This window comes from Neoarius graeffei, chromosome 24 (genome assembly GCF_027579695.1).
Source record: "Neoarius graeffei isolate fNeoGra1 chromosome 24, fNeoGra1.pri, whole genome shotgun sequence".
NCBI lineage: Eukaryota > Metazoa > Chordata > Actinopteri > Siluriformes > Ariidae > Neoarius > Neoarius graeffei.
Window position 1 is genome coordinate 34,323,764 of NC_083592.1, and position 22,923 is coordinate 34,346,686.

General features: G+C 40.3%; 1 protein-coding gene across 2 annotated transcripts in view; it reads right to left on the reverse strand.

The window, feature by feature from the left end:
* Window positions 1-22,923, reverse strand: part of rasa1a (RAS p21 protein activator (GTPase activating protein) 1a) — an 85,109-nt gene that overhangs the window by 3,473 nt on the left and 58,713 nt on the right. For both annotated transcript variants that reach the window (XM_060907098.1, XM_060907097.1), the window contains exons 14-24: window positions 20,958-21,115; window positions 20,767-20,843; window positions 20,357-20,529; window positions 18,397-18,556; window positions 18,104-18,246; window positions 8,898-9,013; window positions 8,702-8,788; window positions 8,535-8,602; window positions 4,967-5,055; window positions 4,794-4,871; window positions 7-141 (exon numbers count right to left, since the gene is read on the reverse strand). In XM_060907098.1, coding sequence (XP_060763081.1) covers window positions 7-141; window positions 4,794-4,871; window positions 4,967-5,055; window positions 8,535-8,602; window positions 8,702-8,788; window positions 8,898-9,013; window positions 18,104-18,246; window positions 18,397-18,556; window positions 20,357-20,529; window positions 20,767-20,843; window positions 20,958-21,115 — 1,284 coding nt within the window. The remainder of the gene's footprint in view (window positions 1-6; window positions 142-4,793; window positions 4,872-4,966; window positions 5,056-8,534; window positions 8,603-8,701; window positions 8,789-8,897; window positions 9,014-18,103; window positions 18,247-18,396; window positions 18,557-20,356; window positions 20,530-20,766; window positions 20,844-20,957; window positions 21,116-22,923) is intronic.

Genomic DNA, 22,923 nt, shown 5'->3' on the forward strand with positions numbered 1-22,923 from the left:
ACCCACCTGCTGTGCTCCTCTCTCGTTGCTCAAGGTGCGGAGTTCATCCGAGTGAGCAGCACAGATCTCGTGCAGGGCAGCGAGGTCTCGGGACAGATCGGTCCTAAAGTGCTCTGAAGCATCAGGCAAGTCAGGGACATTCTGGAGGAACCGGGAAGAACACACTACACCTTTAAAAATGAAGTTACATCGGGTGGTGTACAGTTTGTAGTGTACATAAATAAATAAATACTCAAGAGTTGTATAATTCCATCTTTTCTGAGTTTTTATTTCAATTGCTTAAATTTAAAAGTATGTCGCTGCAGAGAGCACTAATTTTCACTTTAGAAAATTCTTTTTTTTTTTTTTAAGTGCTGCTATGGTAGAACATGGCATGGCTGTGATGCATCGTAATACTTGTTAGTAAATAGCAGGAGCATCTTTCTGGTTTTTTGAGCTCACAATACCAAGTTTCATTTATATAGTGCCTTTCACAACCCCAAGGTCACTTTACATGACAGTAGGGGGGTTAATCGACATGGGCTGCCTGGTACACACTAGATTTTCAACTCTTAACCCAATTTTAAAAACAGGGGAGACAACAGAAATGACGGATATAGAGGTGTTTTTTTTTTTTTTTTTAAATCGCAAGAACCCACACCACAATCTATGATTATACATAATTTCAGAGTGGCAGTTCCGGGGATCTCACAGAAATGCACTGTAAAGTTCAGAGTTTTGGTACGTTCATACCGAACCTGCTGAGGGCATTAAAAGCCGCTTTGGCCGTCCGACCAACGATGCCGGTAGGTTTGTGGACAGACTGTGACGGAGATGAAACGGACAGCATCACGGGCGTTCGGAAAGCTTAGTCTGACTAGCTTTATTTAAAGGGGCCGCAAAGCAAACAGAAGTGTCAACTGGTATCTTTGTGCTGAATGACCAAAAGTAGGGTATAAATTAACCTCATTAATACAAATGTGAAGGTAAGAAATCAAATCAGTGAAGGAAGATAATGAAAAATTATGACTGGAAAGAAAAACTAATGATGGGAAAAAAAAAAAAAGCTATTTGTGTGGGGAGTCCTGTGTGTTGATAGCCTAGTAAACTAGACCCACCTGCCTAGCGGCCAAAAATATTTTTGCCTAGCGAGTGGGTCTAGCCTCGCACCATATAAACAAAAACACGCCGGGCATCAAATCGTGCCCGCCAATCACAACGCAAGGTTTTTGTTTGGATTCTTTGGGCGGGCTTTTACAGGAGTGACGACAAAGCTGCGCGACGCTGGAGAAAGCACAACAGGAAAGATGGCTACGGGCTAGTGAACAGCGCATTTGACTCCGCTTTGGAATCAGTTTTAGAAGAATTAGACTTGGAGTTTTCGTTGAAACATGAGCAGGAAGAGGCTCTCCGCTCATTCCTTTTCAAGAAGGACGTTTTCGCTGTTTTGCCGACCGGCTATGGCAAAAGTCTGATCTACCAGCTGGCTCCGCTCGTAGCCAAAATGATGGGGCTAGTTTGTGCAGTACGAAGAATTAATTAAACAGCTTTGAAACATTACTTTTTGATTGTTTCTTATTTTCCCATTATTTTAAATTTAAGGGAAATTATTTCACCAAACACCACTAAATAAAAACTCTCAAAAACAGTTTAAGCAAACCCTTGAAAAACACTTGGAAAAAATAAGTGTGTATGTGGTACAGACTCCAAACTTGTGGTCATTATCTCCAAACTTCTTAATGTCTAGAACCTGTTTATTAGTGATGTGTCGGTCGCGAACGATCCAGTTCAAAGAGCCGGCTCTTTGAAGTGAACGACGGGAGCCGAATTATTTTTTTGTCCTTAGGTGCCTCAGAGAGAGAGAGAGAAAGACTTTCACAAAAAAAGTTGCTGTCCGATTGCGTCTTTGTGTTGTCTATTACCATTCAAAGGAAAAAAGTAGCATGGTGTACGCCTACTTTTTTTGGTTGATGTCATTCACAGCTGTGAAAATACGAAAATTGGTGTAATGCTTAAAGCTGTGGAGCGCAGGGGAGAGGAGTCTGTGAGGCACCTGAGGAGGGGAAAATCAGCTGTGTATTTTATATTGGTAATATAACACAGTTTTGCATTATGTTTGTGAGAATTTATTAATTGGCAAGTTTTATTTCTATAGCTAGAACATTGTTACACTGCTATACTTTACAAAGCTTTACAATGGCTACAAAAACTAAAAAATAAAATGGAAAACATCCTATTGATAAAATATAATGTAATTAATTAACTAGTTAATTGCAGCAATTAAATCAAAAATAAAATCTCGGGAGCCATTTGGGAGCCGAAAGAGCCGAAATTCCCATCACTACTGTTTATTAATTAATATGCATTTTGAAAAATTATTTATTTCAAGGTCTCCCCCATTGCTTTCTGTCGCTCTGACTACGTCACAGTCACTGTTGCGCTGATTGGTCAGAGCGTTGGCCTATACGCACAGAGACAGTTTGAAAGACAGCGGTTTGTTCCACCCACCCCCTTCAGAAATGTCTACGGATCGAGGCCAGGCTAAATATTCACATTTAGTCTGGCTTGCCAGGCTAGTGTGTTGATGCTAAGTGCAGAATCAAATTTCAACATGCAATTTATTGGCTCAGCCTTTGGTTAAAGATTATAGAGACACCCGTCTGTATGTTCAACAGAGTTCGAGCATGTTTAAAGTGCATATCCTGGACCAAATTCTTTTTTTTTTTAATATGAAAGTATGTCCAGAAGGGTACACACTCATCCAGAAGGGTAATTTTGCACAAGGCCATCTGTCTACAGCAGAAAAAGATAAAATAAAACGCATCTGGAGCCAGATTCATGACGTCACCTGCGGAAGCGCCAGCAGGCTGAGAGCGCTTGCACGGTTTCAGTGCACAGCCTGTCAATTTTGCATTAAAATATGGAATTGTCACCTGATCGCAATGTGGGAAACGAGGAGTACTAATCCCATCAAGATTGGTGTTGCTACACCCTCCTACGATACATCTGTTAACCATTTTAATAATTACGCGATAACAGTGAAGAAATTTGCAGAAAACCACCAGGTCGTTTTCTCAAACAAACCAGCGCTGATGTAGGATTCAGAGGGAGGCGTCCCGCACGCGACGTCATGAAAATCAATGTTTGCCGGGAAATCCAAATGCCAAGTTTTTTCAGAGGCGGACCAATTCGCCTCAAATGGCTTGATTTCAACTGAATTTTTCTGGTATTGCTCAAGGTAAAAAAATTGCACAAAATGTGACATTTGACCAAAGTTTATTATTAAATAGGAGAATTACATTGATCTCGCTCCTGAATTTACCCGAGATATGCACTTTAAGAATGTAAGATGGTCATTGGCGTGCCAGCCTCAGGTAGCGAGTCTACAGTCATGGTGTGGTGCTGCTGCATTCTGACAATGTAACCACCCTGTTACATAGCCACAGAGAATTACACCATGAGCTGTGGCTAAGTGGTCTAGCGTACTGTCTGACAGGAATAGCTCTTGCAACATCAGTTCGAATCCTGGCGTCAACGTATTTCTGAGCAGCCTATTTTTTTTTTTCCTGTTTACACTATCGTTCAAAAGTTTGGGGTCACCCAGACAATTTTGTGTTTTCCATGAAAAGTCACACTTTTATTTACCACCATAAGTTGTAAAATGAATAGAAAATATAGTCAAGACATTTTTTTGAGCATTTAATCGACCCCACAAATGTGATGCTCCAGAAACTCAATCTGCTCAAAGGAAGGTCAGTTTTATAGCTTCTCTAAAGAGCTCAACTGTTTTCAGCTGTGCTAACATGATTGTACAAGGGTTTTCTAACCATCCATTAGCCTTCTGAGGCAATGAGCAAACACATTGTACCATTAGAACACTGGAGTGAGAGTTGCTGGAAATGGGCCTCTATACACCTATGGAGATATTGCACCAAAAACCAGACATTTGCAGCTAGAATAGTCATTTACCACATTAGCAATGTATAGAGTGGATTTCTGATTAGTTTAAAGTGATCTTCATTGAAAAGAACAGTGCTTTTCTTTCAAAAATAAGGACATTTCAAAGTGACCCCAAACTTTTGAACGGTAGTGTATGTACCGTAGCTTCTCTCTCGGTTAGAAAAAGGTTGAGCTCAGAGCTGCACAGTTTTATTTCGGTCCCTGTATGAAACAGGAACACATGATAAATAATGGAGAAACCCACTACTGCAATTATTAATCCATCCTCCACTGTACTGAAGAACGGTTTGAACAGGACCAAAATTTATACGACTGCGCTCTGGTATTTTTTTTCTCTCTTAAAAGCAGAGCACTTCTAAATTCTGACTGATTGCTACCAAAGTGCATCATAACCCTACAGTTGCCTGGACTTCCCCTACATTCACACTAAACAACCAGAAGTCGTTCATTTTCTATGAAAGCCAGCGTCTTCTGGCGGTGAGCGGCGGCATGATCGTTGGCAGGAAGAAGAGAACTGTTCACTGAAGAGAAAAGCGAGTCTTGACACTACCTTCGGGTAAAGTGACAGCTGCACGTTTTCTCTCTCTAAAAATATGGAGACGATAAAGCTTAATTATAATAAAGCATACTGGCTCTGAATGAAAGAAGAAATTTCTCATTCTAATGTTTTCACATCCACATTAATAGGCTTTGTCCTGTTTTCATTTCTTGTCGCGCTTTGTCTCAACTCGAGCAGATTTTAACGTGTGTATTACACATACAGTGCTGAATCGTTACGACAGTTTAGTGTATGGTTGAGTTTTGTTCAGTATGCAGAATCCAGCCTTCTATGTTCAAAATTTTATCCAACTCACTCCCAACTCATCCAGAAACATGATCATGCGTTGTTTGTTATTCTTGATGAATGGATTCACTCCTTCCATGTAGGGCTCCTAGACCATAAATAAGAAAAAACCACATAACTCTCTCTTTTTAATTACGATGTCAGTCAACATGAAAACACACACACACATGCAGCAAAACAAACCTTGGCCCCAAACTCCACCAGATTGGCCAGGTTCTGGACTGACTTGGCCACAAGCGTCAGTGTTCTCACTGCAGTTGGAGAAGGAGGATCTGCAAAGAAGCAGTCATTTATTATACTAACCGTCCTTATTAGGCCAAAAAAAAAAAAAAGTGTTTCTCTAGTAACATGAAATACTAAAATAAGGTCGGTAGGTAGGAAAAAGTTTTTTTTTTTTCTTAATTTTTTTTTTTTATTTTGTTTGAAAAAATAAACACAAGTAAACATCTTACAAAATAGTATTTTGGCACAGAATCCTTTATACCACACATCATAAAATAAGTGTTTTAAATCTTTAAACGAATAAAAAAAAAAAAAATCGCGAGAGTTCGAGTTATGATCTACGGAAGCGTATTGCTGCCACACTCAAAAAAATTGGCTTAGAATCAAGTAATTACGTGAAAAGATATTGTTAACAAAGTTCACGTTTTTACAATATATTTATCATGTGATAACGTCACGTAATTTCATGATATGAAATTATCACGTTATTTCATGATATTTTCATGTAATAACAGGGTCTCTGCACATTTCTGACCAGCAAAAATAATACTTTTTAAGACCATTTTAAGACCACTGAGTATAAAAAATAAGACTACTACCGCGGAACAAATACGTACAGTAAAAAAAAAAAAGCACACTCTAGGTTAAGTTCAAAGCATTTTTTTATAAAAAATGTGCATCTTCAGTTTACAAAACAGAACATTAGCTGCCTTCTCGATATTTTAATAGTGGGGTACTGCTGTAAACAAACAGTGAGGAAACAAATTGATCTTCAGTTAACAAAACAGAACATTAACTGCTTTCTCAATATTTTAATAGTAGGGTACTGCCATGAACATAAACAGTGAGGAAACAAGGAAGTTTGACTACTGATCGAACTGCCTCTGGGGACTGTTGTTGCCCGACTAGCAGCACAGCGCATATGCTTTTCCCCTTTCGAGTGAGCGTCAAGGGCTTTACAGCCCATTGTTGTTAACTTGATGTCTTTCCGACATACCTTACATCTCGCTTCATATTCTGAAGTTGCTGTTGTTAGCCAACTTTTGTATTTTGGCTCCTCAAGCCACTTGTTACTAAACTTACACTTCCCCATCTCCGTTCATGTTCAAGTTCAACCACTTCTTCCTCGTCTGCTCTACTCTCAATGGTTCTACTACCAGTGTTGGGCACGTTACTTTCAAAAAGTAATTAGTTATAGTTACTAGTTACTTTTCCCAAAAAGTAACTGAGTTAGTAACGGAGTTACTTTGTCATAAAAGTAACTAATTACCAGAGAAAGTAATTATTCCGTTACATTTTGTTCCCCCTCAAAAAAAAAAATCAAATTCAATTAGTGTAATCATAATAAAAGTGAATGTTAAATGTGTTTAATGACTGAAATGGACACTTAACAGAACCAATTAGTAATGTTATCTACACTATATTAATATTTTTGTGGGACAATGTGAGAAGACATCTATCAAATGTAATATATTTCTGTAGTTATTAAAATTGTTACTAATTACTGGCCACTGACGAGGACAAACGCTTTGTTCCTCGACATAATGTGCATTGCACGTAAACACTCTTGCCTTTTATTTCAAGTAATGAAAAGTCCTGGCTGTATTTCCAGTGTGAAAGCGCAGTGCTGGGCTGACCGCTCGCCATCGCTGTGTCTTCCGATTGAAAGAGCGCGCAGTAGTGCAGTAGGCGTGGCCTACCTACGTATGTTGTCCAAATGTACTCTGATTGGCTTACTGTGCCGTTGTCTCGTGTCTCCCCGCCCCACACGAAAGCAGAGTAAAGAAAGGCTGAACGAGCAGCGTGCCAGATGAGAACAGCTTTAATAAAGTAACGCATAGTATTTTATTGTAAGTAACGGGAACGGCGTTATAACGATGTAAAAAGTAATTAGTTAGATTACTCGTTACTAAAAAAAAGTAACGCCGTTAGTAACGCCGTTTATTTCTAACGCCGTTATTCCCATCACTGTCTACTACATGGATAAAAGAACACACTGCCCCCAGTGGCGTGGTTCCTGCGCTATTAGAACTAGTGCTAGACACACAACGGCTCTTGTGCTACTTGTTCAGCATCTTGATAACAAACGACGCTGGTTGAATAAATAACGTAAGCGCGGAAAAAAAAAATCCAGACATATGGTTTTTTTTCATTTACCGTAGGCTACGCGGATGAAATTTAATACCTCCCATGTGAAATTTAATACCATAGCTCAAAAAATAGCGAAATATAATGCTTTTTAAGACCTTAAAAAACACATATTAAAAATAAGACTTTTTAAGACTTTTTAAGGATCCGCGGAGACCCTGAATAACGTGAAAACACCTTATCAAGAAATAATGTGAAAATAACGTCCTAGGCTAGGCTACTTCCATTAAAAGCAGACGGCCTAGCCTGGGTCGAGCAAAAACGCCAAGCAAAAACATGGCTGAATCCTGAATGACTCCTATTTGTATAAATAGGGGACTACATAGGCAGCAAAACGTAGTGTTTTTCCCTGCCATGGAAGTGCACTTGTATACTGAAGAGGAAGCAATTTGCATTACAGCCTTGAATGAGGATTCAAAATGGCGGCTCGGCTCAGTTTTCCCTTCCTCCTTCAGTATACAAGTGCGCTTCCATGTTTATGCACGAGGGCTGATAGAAGTGGCGAAACATTTTACTTTTTATCGTTTCTTTCACAACTTGAATGCGTTGAAACAAAAAATTATGACAAACTAACGCCGCTTACACTAAAATATCGAGGGCAATTTGTAATAACTTTACAGTCGGCAATTTCGACGCGGAAATTCTCGATCGGTCGGGTTACCGGAAACACACTTTTTTTTTTTTCTTGGCCTTACTCTTCATCTAATGTCCTCAAATAAAGAGTGTGACCACTTGACCTTCATATTCTCCATCTTTAAAGCTGCAGTGTGTCACTCTGACAATCCTAAACTAGTAATAATCAATCATAGTCCAAGAGCGTCAGGTTAGAATCTTCAGGTTAATAACAACCAGCTTTAGACACAAAATAAGTGACTCTTTTGAATCCGAAGCCACTCAGGCGAGAGTAAATAAACTAAATGAGAGTTAAAGAGTAAGATAATAATAAGGAATGTGAAGTTATATACAAACGTGATTTCTTTTTCCCTCTTATTTGATGGGAATCCAGTGAATCATCAACTGATTTATCCTCTTTGTAGAATTTATATATTATTCATTGAAGTTTGTTTTACCAAGAGAACACGCAATCGCAGTGACCAACACAGAGTGAAGAGAAAGTAACAGATTAACTGACACACACACTGCGGTTTGGGATGGAGCCCTAAATTCTTTCAGAATGCATACCGACTTTGCACTCAGAGTTGTGAGATTAATCTGCTCAGTGCTGAAAGATTGCGTCACAACCCACATTAAAAACATTTTTCACAGGTAGCATGCAGCAGTATTTTTTTTTTTTACCGCTGAGGGTGAAATTCAAAAACCTGATGACATCCTGTACCTTTAAGCAGTAGCTCTTTTTTTTTTATGTCAGCTGTGTACTCACCAGAGATGATGTTGAACATCCTGGGGTTGAGAATCGCAGGGCAGATCAATCGCAGGAAGACGAAACCACTACACAGACAAACAAGCACTTTGCTCAGCTGAAAACACCGACCTAACACCTGAGAAGGGTTGCACAAACAGAAAAACAGCAGCGTTGTGGTGACCTACCTCACAACTCTGGTCCGCATTGTAGTGTTAGTGGGCCATTTCTGCTGCACGGACTTCTGAAGGCACCCGTATATAAACCTCAAAGTTCTGACAAACAACCAAAAAAAAAAAAAGGGAGGGAGGGAGGGAGAAAAAGTCTGTAAATGTCAAATTTAAATCAGATCAGCACAAAACCTTCGAGTATTATTCTGCTTACGGAGGCAAGATCTCAGCAGCCATGAAGATCTTCTCAACCAGCTCAGAGAGGATGAAGAGCAGGTTGTTCAGGTTCAGATTTACATCCTCGTTCTTCTCCAGTTTAGATGGGTTCAGCTTTACAGCAGAAAGCAGGAAACGGTCAAAACAGGGGTAGCATTCTGACAAACTAGTGGATCAATAGATCTATTTAGTGACTACAGATCTACAAAAAAAAAAAAAGTAGGTCACGCATATTCATCACAAGGGATGTCAAATTGCATTAAGGGGGGGGGGGGGGGGGGGGGAGAGAGGAAAAAAAAGGACCAATAAAATCACATTAATTTTTAATTACTGAAATAACGTGGTGTTGAAATGTTTGTACGCACTGCCACTGTGTGTTAATTTGAAGCAAAGAGAATCATAATTGTAAAATATTGGCTCATCATTTATTAACGTCCCTTTTTATTAATGCCCTTTCTAAACGTGCAGTAAGACTGAATGAGAACCCACTTCCTTTTCACTTAATACACTCACTACAGAAGATATAATGGCATTCGAAAGAGACAAATAGTAAACTATATCGCCAAAAGCACCCCAAATCAACTACAACAATAACTCAAGAGCAGGGTGTCAACTATTGACATGTACTTGCATACACCTTTTAGTACACATTATTCATGCAATGTATAAAAAATTATACAATTTAAAAATTGATGCATAACAAGATCAGCTGTGAGCTACTGCTCACTTATGTTTCCCCCGCTCTCGCTTAGGCCATCCTTAAAAAAAAAAAAAATCCGTTTCCTGTCCACCGGGTGAGCAAAAAAAAAAAATTCAGTCAGGAGGGAGGGATTTTTTTTTTTATGGATGGATAAGAAATCGCAATGCTGTGTTTGCTTTTTCTTTCAGTACTTTATTATTACAAAAGCAGACACATTTAATAAAATGACAGTTTAAATCAACTGAAACTTGTACAAAAACTAAGTTAGCATTTTAAATGCTGACTGCAACATTTGCAAAACTTTTACAAAGGTACTTAAAATGTCCGACACACGGGCTTTTTGTAGTTCTAAATCGAGCGTTAGGCCTAGTTCGGATGAAATTACACTATTAAAATGATCACTGAATGATTTGTTTTTCTGAATCTTTACTATTTTGTTGTTCGCTAGAATACCATTTTGCGATTTCACACTTAAGCAAATGTTTGAAAACTCCGGATCTCCTTCCTTCATGGTGGCTGCCATTTTTTTGTGCCGCACGGCGCATGCGCAGAGCTGATTCAGTTCAGAGTGCGCGCGCACTCGGCGGAGGCAGTAGTGTGTCGGAGGGAACAGAAGCAGAGATAACGCTTATTTTGTCTCCGGTAAACCAGTCTTCTCTCGTTCAATTACGTGCTGGCATCAAAAGACACCGTTGGTTGTAAATGAACCCAAACTGAGTGGTTGGAGTGTATTTTCATACACAAATGGAGAAATGTTCGCTGAGTGTTTAATTGTGTAGCCCCACTGCAGACCGTTGTCGTTGTTAATTCATAGCATGCTCAGCTGCGTGAATGTGTCCTGCACCGAGAATAAGAGATTTACAAGCCAGGAACACCTCATGATGCAATACGCAAGAAAAGAAAGAAGATTTACTGCCATTTTACTTTGTATTTGAGTAAAGTGAATAAATAAATGGTCTGTGGAAAATGCATTTAATCCTGGGAACTGCGTGCACAGGAGTTTATTTTGTGTTTACTCCCCCCGGCTACTTATTTGTCATGGCTGGCTAGTATGAGCCTTAGTGGAAAGCCCTGGGAATGCATAAATGTCAAGTTCGATTTTAGATTTACGAACCTGAAAAAAAAATGTCGAAAAACCGGCGTAAAAAAAAAAAATTTTCAACCGCACAAACGGCACTCACCCGGCTGGTGGACCGGAAACAGAACATTTTTTTAATAATGGCCTTATAGCAGAATGCAAGCAATAGGACACTTATTATGAAAGCTGACTTCAACAAATAATTAACCCTGAAACAAGTAAAGAGCAGTGTTCGCCCCAGGGATTTCAAATAGCATCCTGCTAAACTGTCATTTAGCTTCTTGAAATAGCATCAAAATTCACCATGTGTTTCATAAATACATTCAGTCAGTCGATGTGCGACAGACCTGAAAATGGTATACGTGGTACAGAACCCCAAGCTGAAGCTTGCTACCGAATATCAAGCAGTTGTGATTTGTAGTTGCTGAGAAAAATGTTACGAAAATTTTGTAAATCCACGCTATACGTTTCGTAAATACATTCAGTCGGTAAACAGGAAGTCGATGTGCGACAGACCTGAAAACGGTATACACGGTATAGAACCCCAAGCTGAAGTTCGGTACCAAGTGGCTATGATTTGTGGTTGCTGAGAAAAAGGGAGTTTCAGACGGACGGAAATACAGACGGACAAAGGTAAACCAGTATCCACCCCTGCTCCAAAGCGGGGGTATAATTTAGTAAAAATAAAAATTAAAAATGAGGTGATTTTGACAGCCCTAATGGAAGTTATACCCACAGACTACAGCACCAGTCAAAAGTTTGTACACCTCTACTTATTCATAGCTTGTTTTTTTTCTGTATTCTGACCATTTTCTACATTGTAGAACAATACTGAAGACATCAAAACTATGAAATAACACATAGAATTATCTGATCAACAAAACAGTATGTTTAGATTCTTCAAAGTAACCACCGTTTACCTTGTTGACACTTTGCACACTATTGGCATTAGCTTAACCAGCCTCATGAGACAGTCACTTGGAACGCTTTTCAGTTAACAGGTGCCTCGTCAAAAGTTAATTAGTGCAATTTCTTGCCTTCTTAATGCGTCTGAGATCACAGTAAACAATAAAAACACAGTCAGTAGCCCTATTAGACAACTGTAGTAATCCATATTATGTCAAGAACCAACAGAATACAATTACTTAAAAGACATCAAGTGTCTTAATTTATAAAAATAAAGAAAAACCACCGAATTAGAAGGTGTGTCCAAACTCTAGACTGGTACTGTACTTTCACAGTTGAAGTACGACTATCTACAGTGGCATGCAAAAGTTTGGGCACCCTTGCTGAAAATGTGTTACTATGAATAGTTAAGTGAGCACAGGGTTCTTGCAGGATTCAGTAAGTTAAATTTTAGACTTTTTTTTTTTTTTTAGACTTTAAGACCATTATGAAAAATTTTTTAGACCAACACAAAGCATTACAACCTGCCCTACCTTCGCCCTTCCCAAAAAAAGACAATCGAGTTCAATTCTCAAAACAAAGTCATTTGTATTGGTAAACTGACTATCAGGGATACAAACTGATTGTGTGCTTATTTATGTCATATGGCAACATTAGTACATTATGTCACATAGCAACAAAAGTACAAGACAATAGAGTGATAAAGGGCATTTGTGCAGTAAATGCAGTCTGTAGGGGTTTGGTTTTTTCCCCTAACTGCAACAGAACTCATTTAAACTTTTGGTTAGTGGTGTTCTGGTAATAAAACAGCGTTATTATATAATGCACTGTTGTCAGATGATGACTTTCTTGATTGCTCATGTGAACCCCATGCTGCAAACCACAGCATCGCAGACCTCCACTGGCTGTAGCAACCATTTCAACCATATTAACAGTAAAAATGCATACACATCTTTTAAAACTAATAGTTAAAACATACGTAGTAGCCCCGTAGCACACTTGCTTCCAGTTAAACAGCAAACTCACGCAAGGCGGCAGCGATTTACCAATGAAATCAAGTCATACCTTGCGAGAGGTATACAAGGGAGACAGCAGGTTTTTAAGCAGTAGCGGAGCAAACAGGGGCCATTTGAGACAGAGGTGTAAAATCATTGCAAAATATGAATGCAAAATTAATAAATACTAAATAATAAAGCCAGGAAAGACACACCATTGGGGAGAGAATAATATATTTAAAAAAAAAAAAAAAGAGCACTGTTAGAAAGCTGAATACGCTGACTGGACTCATGCGCTCCATGTTGTCATGGTAACGTTGACGACATGTAATGTGCACGCTAAGATTGTCTACAGCAAGGGTGCCCAAATTCTTCTCTACAATGGGCCAAAAATTAATTCTGTGGGTGGGCCGCGGGCCAAAAAAAACGAACGTCCACGTTATGTTACCTTACATTTTATTGAAACGTGTCATTTTTATATAGGCTAAGATCATTAAACTCAAATGTAAATGTTTAAAGCAATTAAACATATTTTGTATATTTATAGTAGGCCTACCTTTATTAATTTCAGATGATGACAGAACATCCACATGGCTTATTTTAAGAGGTAGAAACATATTTGAAAGGAAAGCAACATTTCAGACTATATTACAAAAAGTGCTTTGGTAGCTTGAACAAGTTGAAAACAGTTGGATAAGGTCCAGGCAGGGCTTTGAACCGGTTCAAGGAACGAAAACGAAAACCGGGAACTTTTTCTATTTCACATGGAACAGAAACGAAACCAGAAACTTTATTATTTTTTATGTTCCGGAACAGAAACGCTTATTAAAAATAATGGTAACCGGTTAATACCGGTTTTTATTTCGTTCCTCAAAGTTTCTGTAGCCTACAAATAAGTCATTCTTCTCCTGCACAAGTTTCTATGACCCGCTGGGGTTCACTTCCTGTGTGAAGTTCACTGATTGAATGGAGAGAGCGGGAAGGTGGACTGCTATCATGTCTCCACGTGATAAAGTGAGTAAGTGCATTACTGAGTGTCTGAGCAAAGGAGAGCCTGAACGTTGCAACCTCCCTATTGGCTGTTTGTAAAAATGTATCAGTTGTTGCCCCTCCCACGGGAATCATCGCGGGCTCGAGAGACGAGACCTGACGAGTTAGTTCGTTGGTAGCAGAACAAAATGTCTGGACACAAATCGGGTTTTCAGAAAAGGAAAGAAAATAAACAGAGGGTCGAAAATACAAAAAAGGAGGCAGAAAATGCAAAATGAGTTTTAAGGTAGGACAAATGGTTAGTTTTTAAGGCAGCCCGCCGTGGCTGCAGGCTTTCAGTTGCGTCATTGAATGGTTACTTTTCTGAGGCAGCCCGCCGTGGCTGCCTGCAGGCTTATTTATTATAGCCCATTTCGTTAAAATAGTTGATATAAAATGTTTATAGTTATGTGATGGTTGTCCTGATTTAGACTGCTTTTTTTTTTTTTTGGGGGGGGGGGGGGGGGGTTTGCGCGATGTTGCACCCGGGTCCAGATTAGGGCAGAACCGGCCCTGGCTACATTTCAGGTGTAGTTTGTTTTATGTATGTATGTACTTGCATAGATGTGTACTTGGTCTTCCAATATGGCGCCTAACAAAATCTCGCGGCGCGGTGACGTCATGCGGTAGCCCTCTATAGGGCCTGACTAGCCTTTGGTAACACACTAAACGAATTATCTTTCATTTTTGGCACTTTTTCTGTTTGTGTAGATGGGAAGACATACTGAGAATCCAAATCGCCAACATTTGAAATAATAATTGTTTTGAATTATTTCTTGTCTTATTTAATGAAGGTTGTAATAGAATTAGCCTACATTTGGCTTAAGCTGGATGAGACAGAGACATAATTTTATAGCCATTTGTTAAACAGCTGACAGGGAACGTAATTAACCGTTCCGGGAACGAAATTTTTTTGTTCTAACCGGTTCGGGAACATCTATTTAATGGTGGAACCCAAAACCGGAAACGTTAAAATTCCGTTTCTGTTCGGAACGAACCAATAGGAAAAAAATTCTGGTTCAAAGCCCTGGGTCCAGGACAACCAAATATACAATTCTATTTAAAAATTAACTAAAATGTGAATTGAGCAATAACACATGCCCTTGTAACACTGTGCCTTTTAAGCCATATGAAACCAGATAGAATTTACTTTAGACGGAATGTGAAATTAGATTGAGTATTAGGTATGGAATTGGACAATGTGAACTGAGCAATATAGAACACAACACAACATTTCCCTCGTGTTGTACCTGAAAGTGTCTCAAGGCCAGCCAGCTCCTGTGTCACTTCAAAATCCTCACCGACTCCGCGCAAAAATGCCATCAATTGTGCATAGTCGCATATGTCGGTGCTCTCATCGCAAGCAATAGAAAAGGCCGTAAATCTGGATGCTTTACCAACGATTTGTTCTCCGAGATCCTCAGCCATGTCCTCGATGCGGCAGGTAACTGTGTTCCATGATAAACTAATTTGCGAAAAGGCCCGTGTCTGGCTCGGGGACACAGTCTCTGCAGCCACAGTCAGGCAACTTTTAACAAACTCTCCACATGACAAAGATCTCCCAGATTTCACTATCATTGCGCTGATCTTATAGCTGGCCTGAGTTGCATTTTCTTGAGCAGATGACGGCTGCAGTAATGTGCGTTGTTGGGCACTGAGCCTGGCTAACAGTTCACTAGCCTTCTGCTTTCTTATTTCACCACTGTATTTCGCAAACTGAGGTAAATGTTTTGTTTCATAATGTCTACGGATGTTGTATTCTTTCAAAACTGCCACTCTCTGTCTACAGACAAGGCACACTGCCGAGGAATCGATTTCCGTGAAAAAAAATAATCTTGCCAACTATTTTTGAATTTTCTTTTATCCGTGTGCCACTGCCTAACACAGCGCTCCATCGTAACCTCTGCTCCTCGCTTGTGTCATGAGCCTGCTGACAGGCAGAAGAGCCAGCAACTCAACAGCGCCCCCCTTGTCCCCCCTTATAAAACTGTGGTCAGAAAGTGAACTGCAGGCAACTCTTCCGAGCCGCTGGGACAGAAATTCCCAGCGGCTGGCACAGACCTGGCACTGACGGGCGGGCACAGATGGGAAAAATGAGGCGGGCCAAAAAAAACGGAACATGGGCCAAACTTGGCCCGTGGGCCCCAAATTGGGCACCCTTGGTCTACAGTGTGAAAGCTCTCCGCGCTAATGTGAGCGGCTATTTAACCAACCGTTCCAGCCCAACACAGCTCCTTTTAGCGGTAGTGTGCTTCAGCCTATTGCTCGCAGAACACTCATTTTTCATACTTACGGAGGTGCTTGAAAGTTTGTGAACCCTTTAGAATTTTCTATATTTCTGCATGAATATGACCTAAAACATCAGATTTTCACACAAGTCCTAAAAGTAGATAAAGAGAACCCAGTTAAACAAATGAGACACAAATATTATACTTGGTCATTTATTTATTGAGGAAAATGATCCAGTATTACATATCTGTGAGTGGCAAAAGTACGTGAACCTCTTTACTCACTATTATTCGACGTGCTATCCACACTCTTCATCGCACTGCCAACACAACCGCTAACCTTCTCTGACTGCCACAGACTGCATAAACTCGGCGGGAACTTAGAAGGTAGAATTACGGTAAGCGTAGTGGACAAACCGGACCGTTGCATACTTGCCGCGATCACCGGTGATTGAAGTTTTTTAGCAGGCAGACAACAACGCAACCGGCACATTTTTTATTAATGTTTTGCAGGCACTTCTAGGAACGGATTGAGCGGATGTAAGAATTTTAGACTTGGATAAATAAAATTTTAGACCTGGGATGAAAGTGTTTTTAGACATTTTAAGGCCTAAAATTTAACTTTCTGAATTTTAGACTTTTTTTTTTAAGACTTTTTTAGACCCCACGGGAACCCTGTGAGCAGAAGATGAACTGATCACCAAAAGGCATAAAGGTAAAGACCACATTTCTTTTCAGCGTTTTCTGCAAGATTTGTGTATTATTTTTGTTTTATACAATTGGAGAGTGAAAAAAGAAAAGGAACACCATGCGAAAGTTTGGGCACCCCAATACATTTGAGTTCTCAGGTAACTTTTACCAAGGTTCCAGACCTTAATTAGCTTATTGAGCTGTTGCTTGTTCAAATTCTTCGTTAGGAAAGGTCAGATGATGCAGATTTCAAAGCTGGATAAATTCTCTGACTCCTCAAACTTGTCCCTAAAATCAACAGGCATGGGCTCCTCTAAGCAACTCCCTCACATTCTGAATAATGAAATAATTGATGCTCACAAAGCAGGAGAAGGCTACAAGAACATAGCAAAGTGTTTTCAGGTAGCTGTTTCCTCAGATTGTAATGTTATTAGAAATGGCAGTTAACAGAAACAGTGGAGATCAAGGTGAGGCCTGGAAGATGAAGAAAACTTTCTGAAAGAACTGCTCGTTGGATTGCTAGAAAGGTAAATAAAAACCCCTGTCTGACTGCAAAAGACCTTCAGAAAGATTTAGCAGACCCTGGAGTGGTGGTGCACTGTTCTACTATGCAGCGACACCTGAACAAATATGACCTTCATGGGAGAGTCATCAGAAGAAAACCGTTCCTGCATCCTAGCCACAAAATTCAGTGTCTGAAGTTTGCAAATGAACATCTAAATAAGCCTGATGCATTTTGGAAACAAGTCCTGTGGACTGATGAAATCAAAATAGAACTTTTTGGCCACAATGTGCAAAGGTATGTTTGGAGAAAAAATGGTGCCAAATTCCAGGAAAAGAACACCTCTCCAACTCTGACGCATGGGTGTGGATCGATCATGCTTTGGGGTTGTGTTGCAGCCAGTGGCACAGGGCACATTTCATTGGTCGAGGGAAGCATGGATTCGAATAAATACCAGCAAACTCTGGAAACAAACATCACACCATCTGTAAAAAAGTTGAAGTTAAAAAGAGGATGGGTCCTATAATAAGACGATGATCCAAAACACACCTCAAAATCTACAATGGAATACCTCAAGAGGCCCAAGCTGAAGGTTTTGCCCGGGCCCTCACAGTCCCCTGACCTAAACATCATTGCAAATCTGTGGATAGATCTCAGAAGAGCAGTGCATGCAAGACAGCCCAAGAAACTTGTCGAACTGGAAGCCTTTTGCAAGGACGAATGTGTGAAAATCCCCCAGGTAAGAACTGAAAGATTATTAGCTGGCTACAAAAAGTGTTTACAAGCTGTGATACTTGCCAAAGGGGGTGGTACTAAGTACTAGCCACGCAGGGTGCCCAAACTTTTGCTTCGGGCCCTTTTCCTTTTTTGTCATTTTGAAAATGCAAAAGATGAAAATAAAAAATAGTTTTTGCTTAAAATATAAAGGGAACGAGTCATTAACTTTATGCCTTTTGGAGATCATTTCATCTTCAACTTGCTTAACTGTTCACAGTAACAGCAATTTTGACCAGGGGTGCCCAAACTTTTGCATACCACCGTACATCAGAAACAAAACACAAAAACACGTAACAGACCTCGCAGGACTGCTTGCTCTCCATAATCTTCAGAATGGTGTCTTTGAGGGCATGATGGACAAAGGGCGTGGCTGTAGCCTTCATGTACTGCTCCATCAGTGTGCTGGCCAGCGTGGTGGCACGGAACAGAGTGGTGGCTTCATCTGGCGAAAATTACAACATACTTATAACATTCAACAGTCTGACTCCATTTGTTACATATGCTGACTTGTAATGCTGTTTGCTTAAAAAGGTACAACTGTTAATGGAGGAGTTTTGCATATATAGTACAGAAAAGGATCAGAAAACTTTACCTTCCATATTAATCTCTCGGTCATTTAAAGTCCTGAGTAGTGGAGCCTCGGCTTTCTCGTGCCTGAAGATCTTGAGCAGGATGCTGGCCAGTAGAGTGCGGTCCTGCCCACACACATGAGCCAGCGCATAGATCACGTGGAAATCTCTTTGCAGAATCACCTGAGTACCAAAGGGTGGTCAAGTGAAAACCACAATAAAGAACGAGACTGCAAACAAAAATATGTCAGCAGCATGCAAACCTGAAGCATATTGTGCATAAATCAGTGCCATGTAATTTCATATATAAAAACAAGTTCTTTAAAAGTGCTCGTCTTACAAAAACGACATCATAAAATCCTGGGTTTTCTGTGCGTGGTATGATCAAATAGGTTGTAAAGTTCACCGAGAAATAAAAAATTGGTTTGAAAAAGAAAAATTTACGCCTGAATTCTGTTCCAAAATCATTAAAAGCTTGTCTGCCATTCGATCGGAGCAATTTATTGGTCAGCGGTGCTGCGTGTGTGACATCATGTGCGCCACTGCCTTCTTTTGTAAAGCTCTCTACACAACTTTATGACAACAAGGACAAAGAAGTGACTCAGAGTGAATAAGCATGTTTCGGTTTGTTTTTAGATCAGTAATTGTCTGTCGTCTATCTAAGTATTATATTTGGCCGCATAGAAAATACCTTAGAACGTTATTGATCCGACTAAGGACAACTAATAAATTCGAGCAAAAGGCTAAAAACACAAGCTTGACACTTCCTGTGCGGCGGTGAGCTCTTTGGGACGGCGCTTCTGACTTTTGTTTCCAGATCGTAGGAACTGCTCCATGTACCAAACATCACTCAAATCCTTCTATGTGAATTTACCTCACAAATTTATATCTTTTTCAAAACGCACGGAGCAGATACCAAACCGCCCTGATGGCTTGAAGTTACCGCTTTTTGTCTGTACAAATCGAACCCATTCAGTCTGTACTGGCCCTTTTCCACTACCCTTTTTCAGCTCACTTCAGCCCAACACGGCTCGCGTTTCGACTACCTCAGAGCAGCACGACTCGGCTCGCTTCAGCCCTGCTCAGCCCCCAAAACTCGCACGGTTTTGGAGTGGGGCTAGGGGCGTGAGGAGACACTCCCCTGTGCACCGATTGGTGAGGAGGAGTGTCCTCACACGCCCACACACGCTCCGCGAGCACGCTGGGATCTGTAAACACCGTAAACCCGGAAGAAGAAGAATTACGAATTACGAGAATTTCTGAAGCCTTACGCGCCTCGCCTCATCTATACGCTCTTGCCAGTATCTGTTGGCGTTGTCGGTGACAACAAGCCACAGCACCAAGACCAGCCACACTAACGACTCCATGTTTATTGTTTACTATCCGGGTCGTGAGACGACCGCTTAAAAGGTCACTGATGTCACTGTTTGCGCCGCCTAACGACATCACGTGATGTCCACCCACTTTCGCTAACTCCACCCAATGTGTCCACCCACTTCCAGCCAGCACGGTTCAGCGCGGTTGTAGTCGAAATGCAACTCCAACAGCCCCGCTCAGCTCGACTCAGCCCAACTCAGCCGCGTTGGTAGTGGAAAAGCGGCATAAGTGTCCTGCCGACTTTGGGGTGTAATGGATCAAAATTCCACCTTTTTTAAAATAAAAATCAGTTACACTTGAACAGCCTTGAACAAGACACCCCTTAGGAAGCATGCTTTGCTTTTAATTTACATAGACGAAGCCAGAAATGCCACAAACTTTCAAGCGTTCCACGCATGACGTCACTTCCTTTGAATCAACAATAACTTAGCAGGAACGCATTCGTGTAATGGCGGACTCAAAGAGCCAAACTTTACCGGCTAAATAGAACATGTTCTCGGGCTCGTATTAAAATACAATTTTATAAGGTTTTATAAGGTATAATTTCCAGGGGTGATGCCATTTTCATAAGACTAGCACTTTAATACTCATGTTTGAGATTCTTACATCTTTGAATTCATTATACTCTTCCTCTGGCATGATTTTCTCCATGGAATAGCGTGCTCGCACACGCAAGGAGCCTGGCTCAATTCCCTTCAGAGGCACATGAGAGCTCAACGGAAACCATTCGTCAATCATCTGTCCCCTCTGCAACCGGCTCAGAAGGCAGCGCATGAACACTGCACAGACGTGAACGTGCACATTTAAAACATGGTGCTTTAAATAAAGTCCATTAAGTTCCATTCATGTGGACAGCAGAGGGTGCCACAGCACAAATAAACAAACATGGTCTTAAACCAAAGGCTACCATGTTGCTTTATACAGTAATCCAGGCAACTCAACTGTTTTTACAGAACGTGTGTAATTTGCATTAATTTTCTACCGAGTACAGAGTTTTTCTTTCAAAGTATACTTACAAATATCACTTTCTTTGCTCTTCTTAGTCTTGTTGCTTAAGCTGATTTCAAATCGGTTTATTTCACTGGATAAGTCACTGAAAGGAAGCGAAAAGGAATAACTTCTTCATGAATGCATCGTTCAGTCACCTATCAGTTAAGGCTGCAAGTAAAATATTTCACTATTATGTGCAATACACGCGTCTACTCACTCAAAGATGAACTCCTCGGTGAAGACCGGGTTCTGGCCATCTCTCGGGTGAGTCCTGGCTACATGCACGCTGTTCAAGTAGATGTTACAGTATGGGTTTGTGAAATGTTTAATGGGAAGTTTGTGCGCCTCTTCAACATACAGCACTAAGCTGCTCACCTGAGATAGAAGGATGAAAATAAAATGTATTGATACAAATTATATTGGTATAATTAGGCGACTCATTTTAGATTTTTCGGATCACGGATCCGCCGACGGCAGTTAAATACTACCGCTAGAAAAATAAAAAGTCTGTGCGTATTATTTTTATTTTAACCGCCGAAACGTACAAAAAGAAATGTAAAAAAAAAAAAGTCACATTTTTCTTGTAACAGCACTGTATCCCTGGTACTAGGTCAGATTTCTTTAAGTAAAAAGTATTAGAATTGCAAATACAAACGGCAATGCGTGTTGTATATATCTACTTCAGCCGAGTCCGAAAAAGAAACTATTTACGACATTGAGTATTCACTTGAATGTTATGGTATTTATGACCGCTTTACGACAGTGTCAGGCCAAGTTTACATTAGACCGTATCGGTCTCGTTTTCTTCGCGGATGCACTGTCCGTTTACATTAAACCGCCTGGAAATGCCGGGAAACGGGAATCCGCCAGCGTCCACGTATTCAATCCAGATCGTGTCTGGTCCGGTGCTGTGTAAACATTGAGATACGCGGATACGCTGTGCTGAGCTCTAGCTGGCGTCGTCATTGGACAACGTCACTGTGACATCCACCTTCCTGATTCGCTGGCGTTGGTCATGTGACGCGACTGCTGAAAAACGGCGCGGACTTCCGCCTTGTATCACCTTTCATTAAAGAGTATAAAAGTATGAAAATACTGATGCAAATACTGCCCATTGTGTAGTTATGATTGTCTTTAGGCTTGCCATCCTTCCACTTGCAAGTAGTAAGTGATATGCGCTGGGATCACACACACAGCGGCTCAGTCCCGAATCGTGGCTTGTGCACTTCACTCGCGCGCTGTGTGAGCTGCGCAGGGCCGGAGTGCGCACCCTCCAGAGGGCACTCGCTGTTCAGGGCGGAGTGATTTGGAGCGCAGGATGCCTGCGGAGCCGAGCGTATCCGTGTATTGGTGTTGCTGTGTGCACGCGAATGGTGTATTGGTGTTGCTGTGTGCACACTAATCGTTTTAAAAACGTTAATCTGATGATCCGCTGATACGGTCTAATGTAAACATGGGCTCAAACTCGTGCTGACCATGGCTGACGGCATGGATTCCGAGCTATCGCCTCAACTGTACGTAAGCATAAAGTGTGGTAAAGAAAAGTCTTTTCACTGTCTCACTAACCAAAACGTGGGCGATTTCGTCTCTCAAGCGTTGAAAGTAAACAATGAAAAGATCAAAACGATCTTTGGTTCTCAGAAAGAAGGTGGTGATGTAACGAGCGTGATGCTGAATATGCCTGCAAGTATCTGACTGTGGAATTAGAAGAGGATGGTGCCGCAGAGAGTCCTATCAAATCAAGTAGCACGAACGCATCAGCCTTCAATGTGCTCATGAGAGCTCAACGGTCATATGACCACATACCTTCAGAGAAGTAAGTACTGGAATGCTAGTCCGTGTTATAAACTTATACACAAGAACACACACACACATACATATATATACACATACATACATTTTATATATATATATACATATATATATATATATATATATATATATATATATATATATATATATATATACACACACACACATATATATACATACACACACACACTTTATATATATATATATATATATATATATATATATATATATATATATATATATATTTTTTTTTTATATATATATATATTTATATATATATATATATATATATATATATATATATATATATATACATACACACACACACACATATACATATATATATATATATATATACATACACACACATA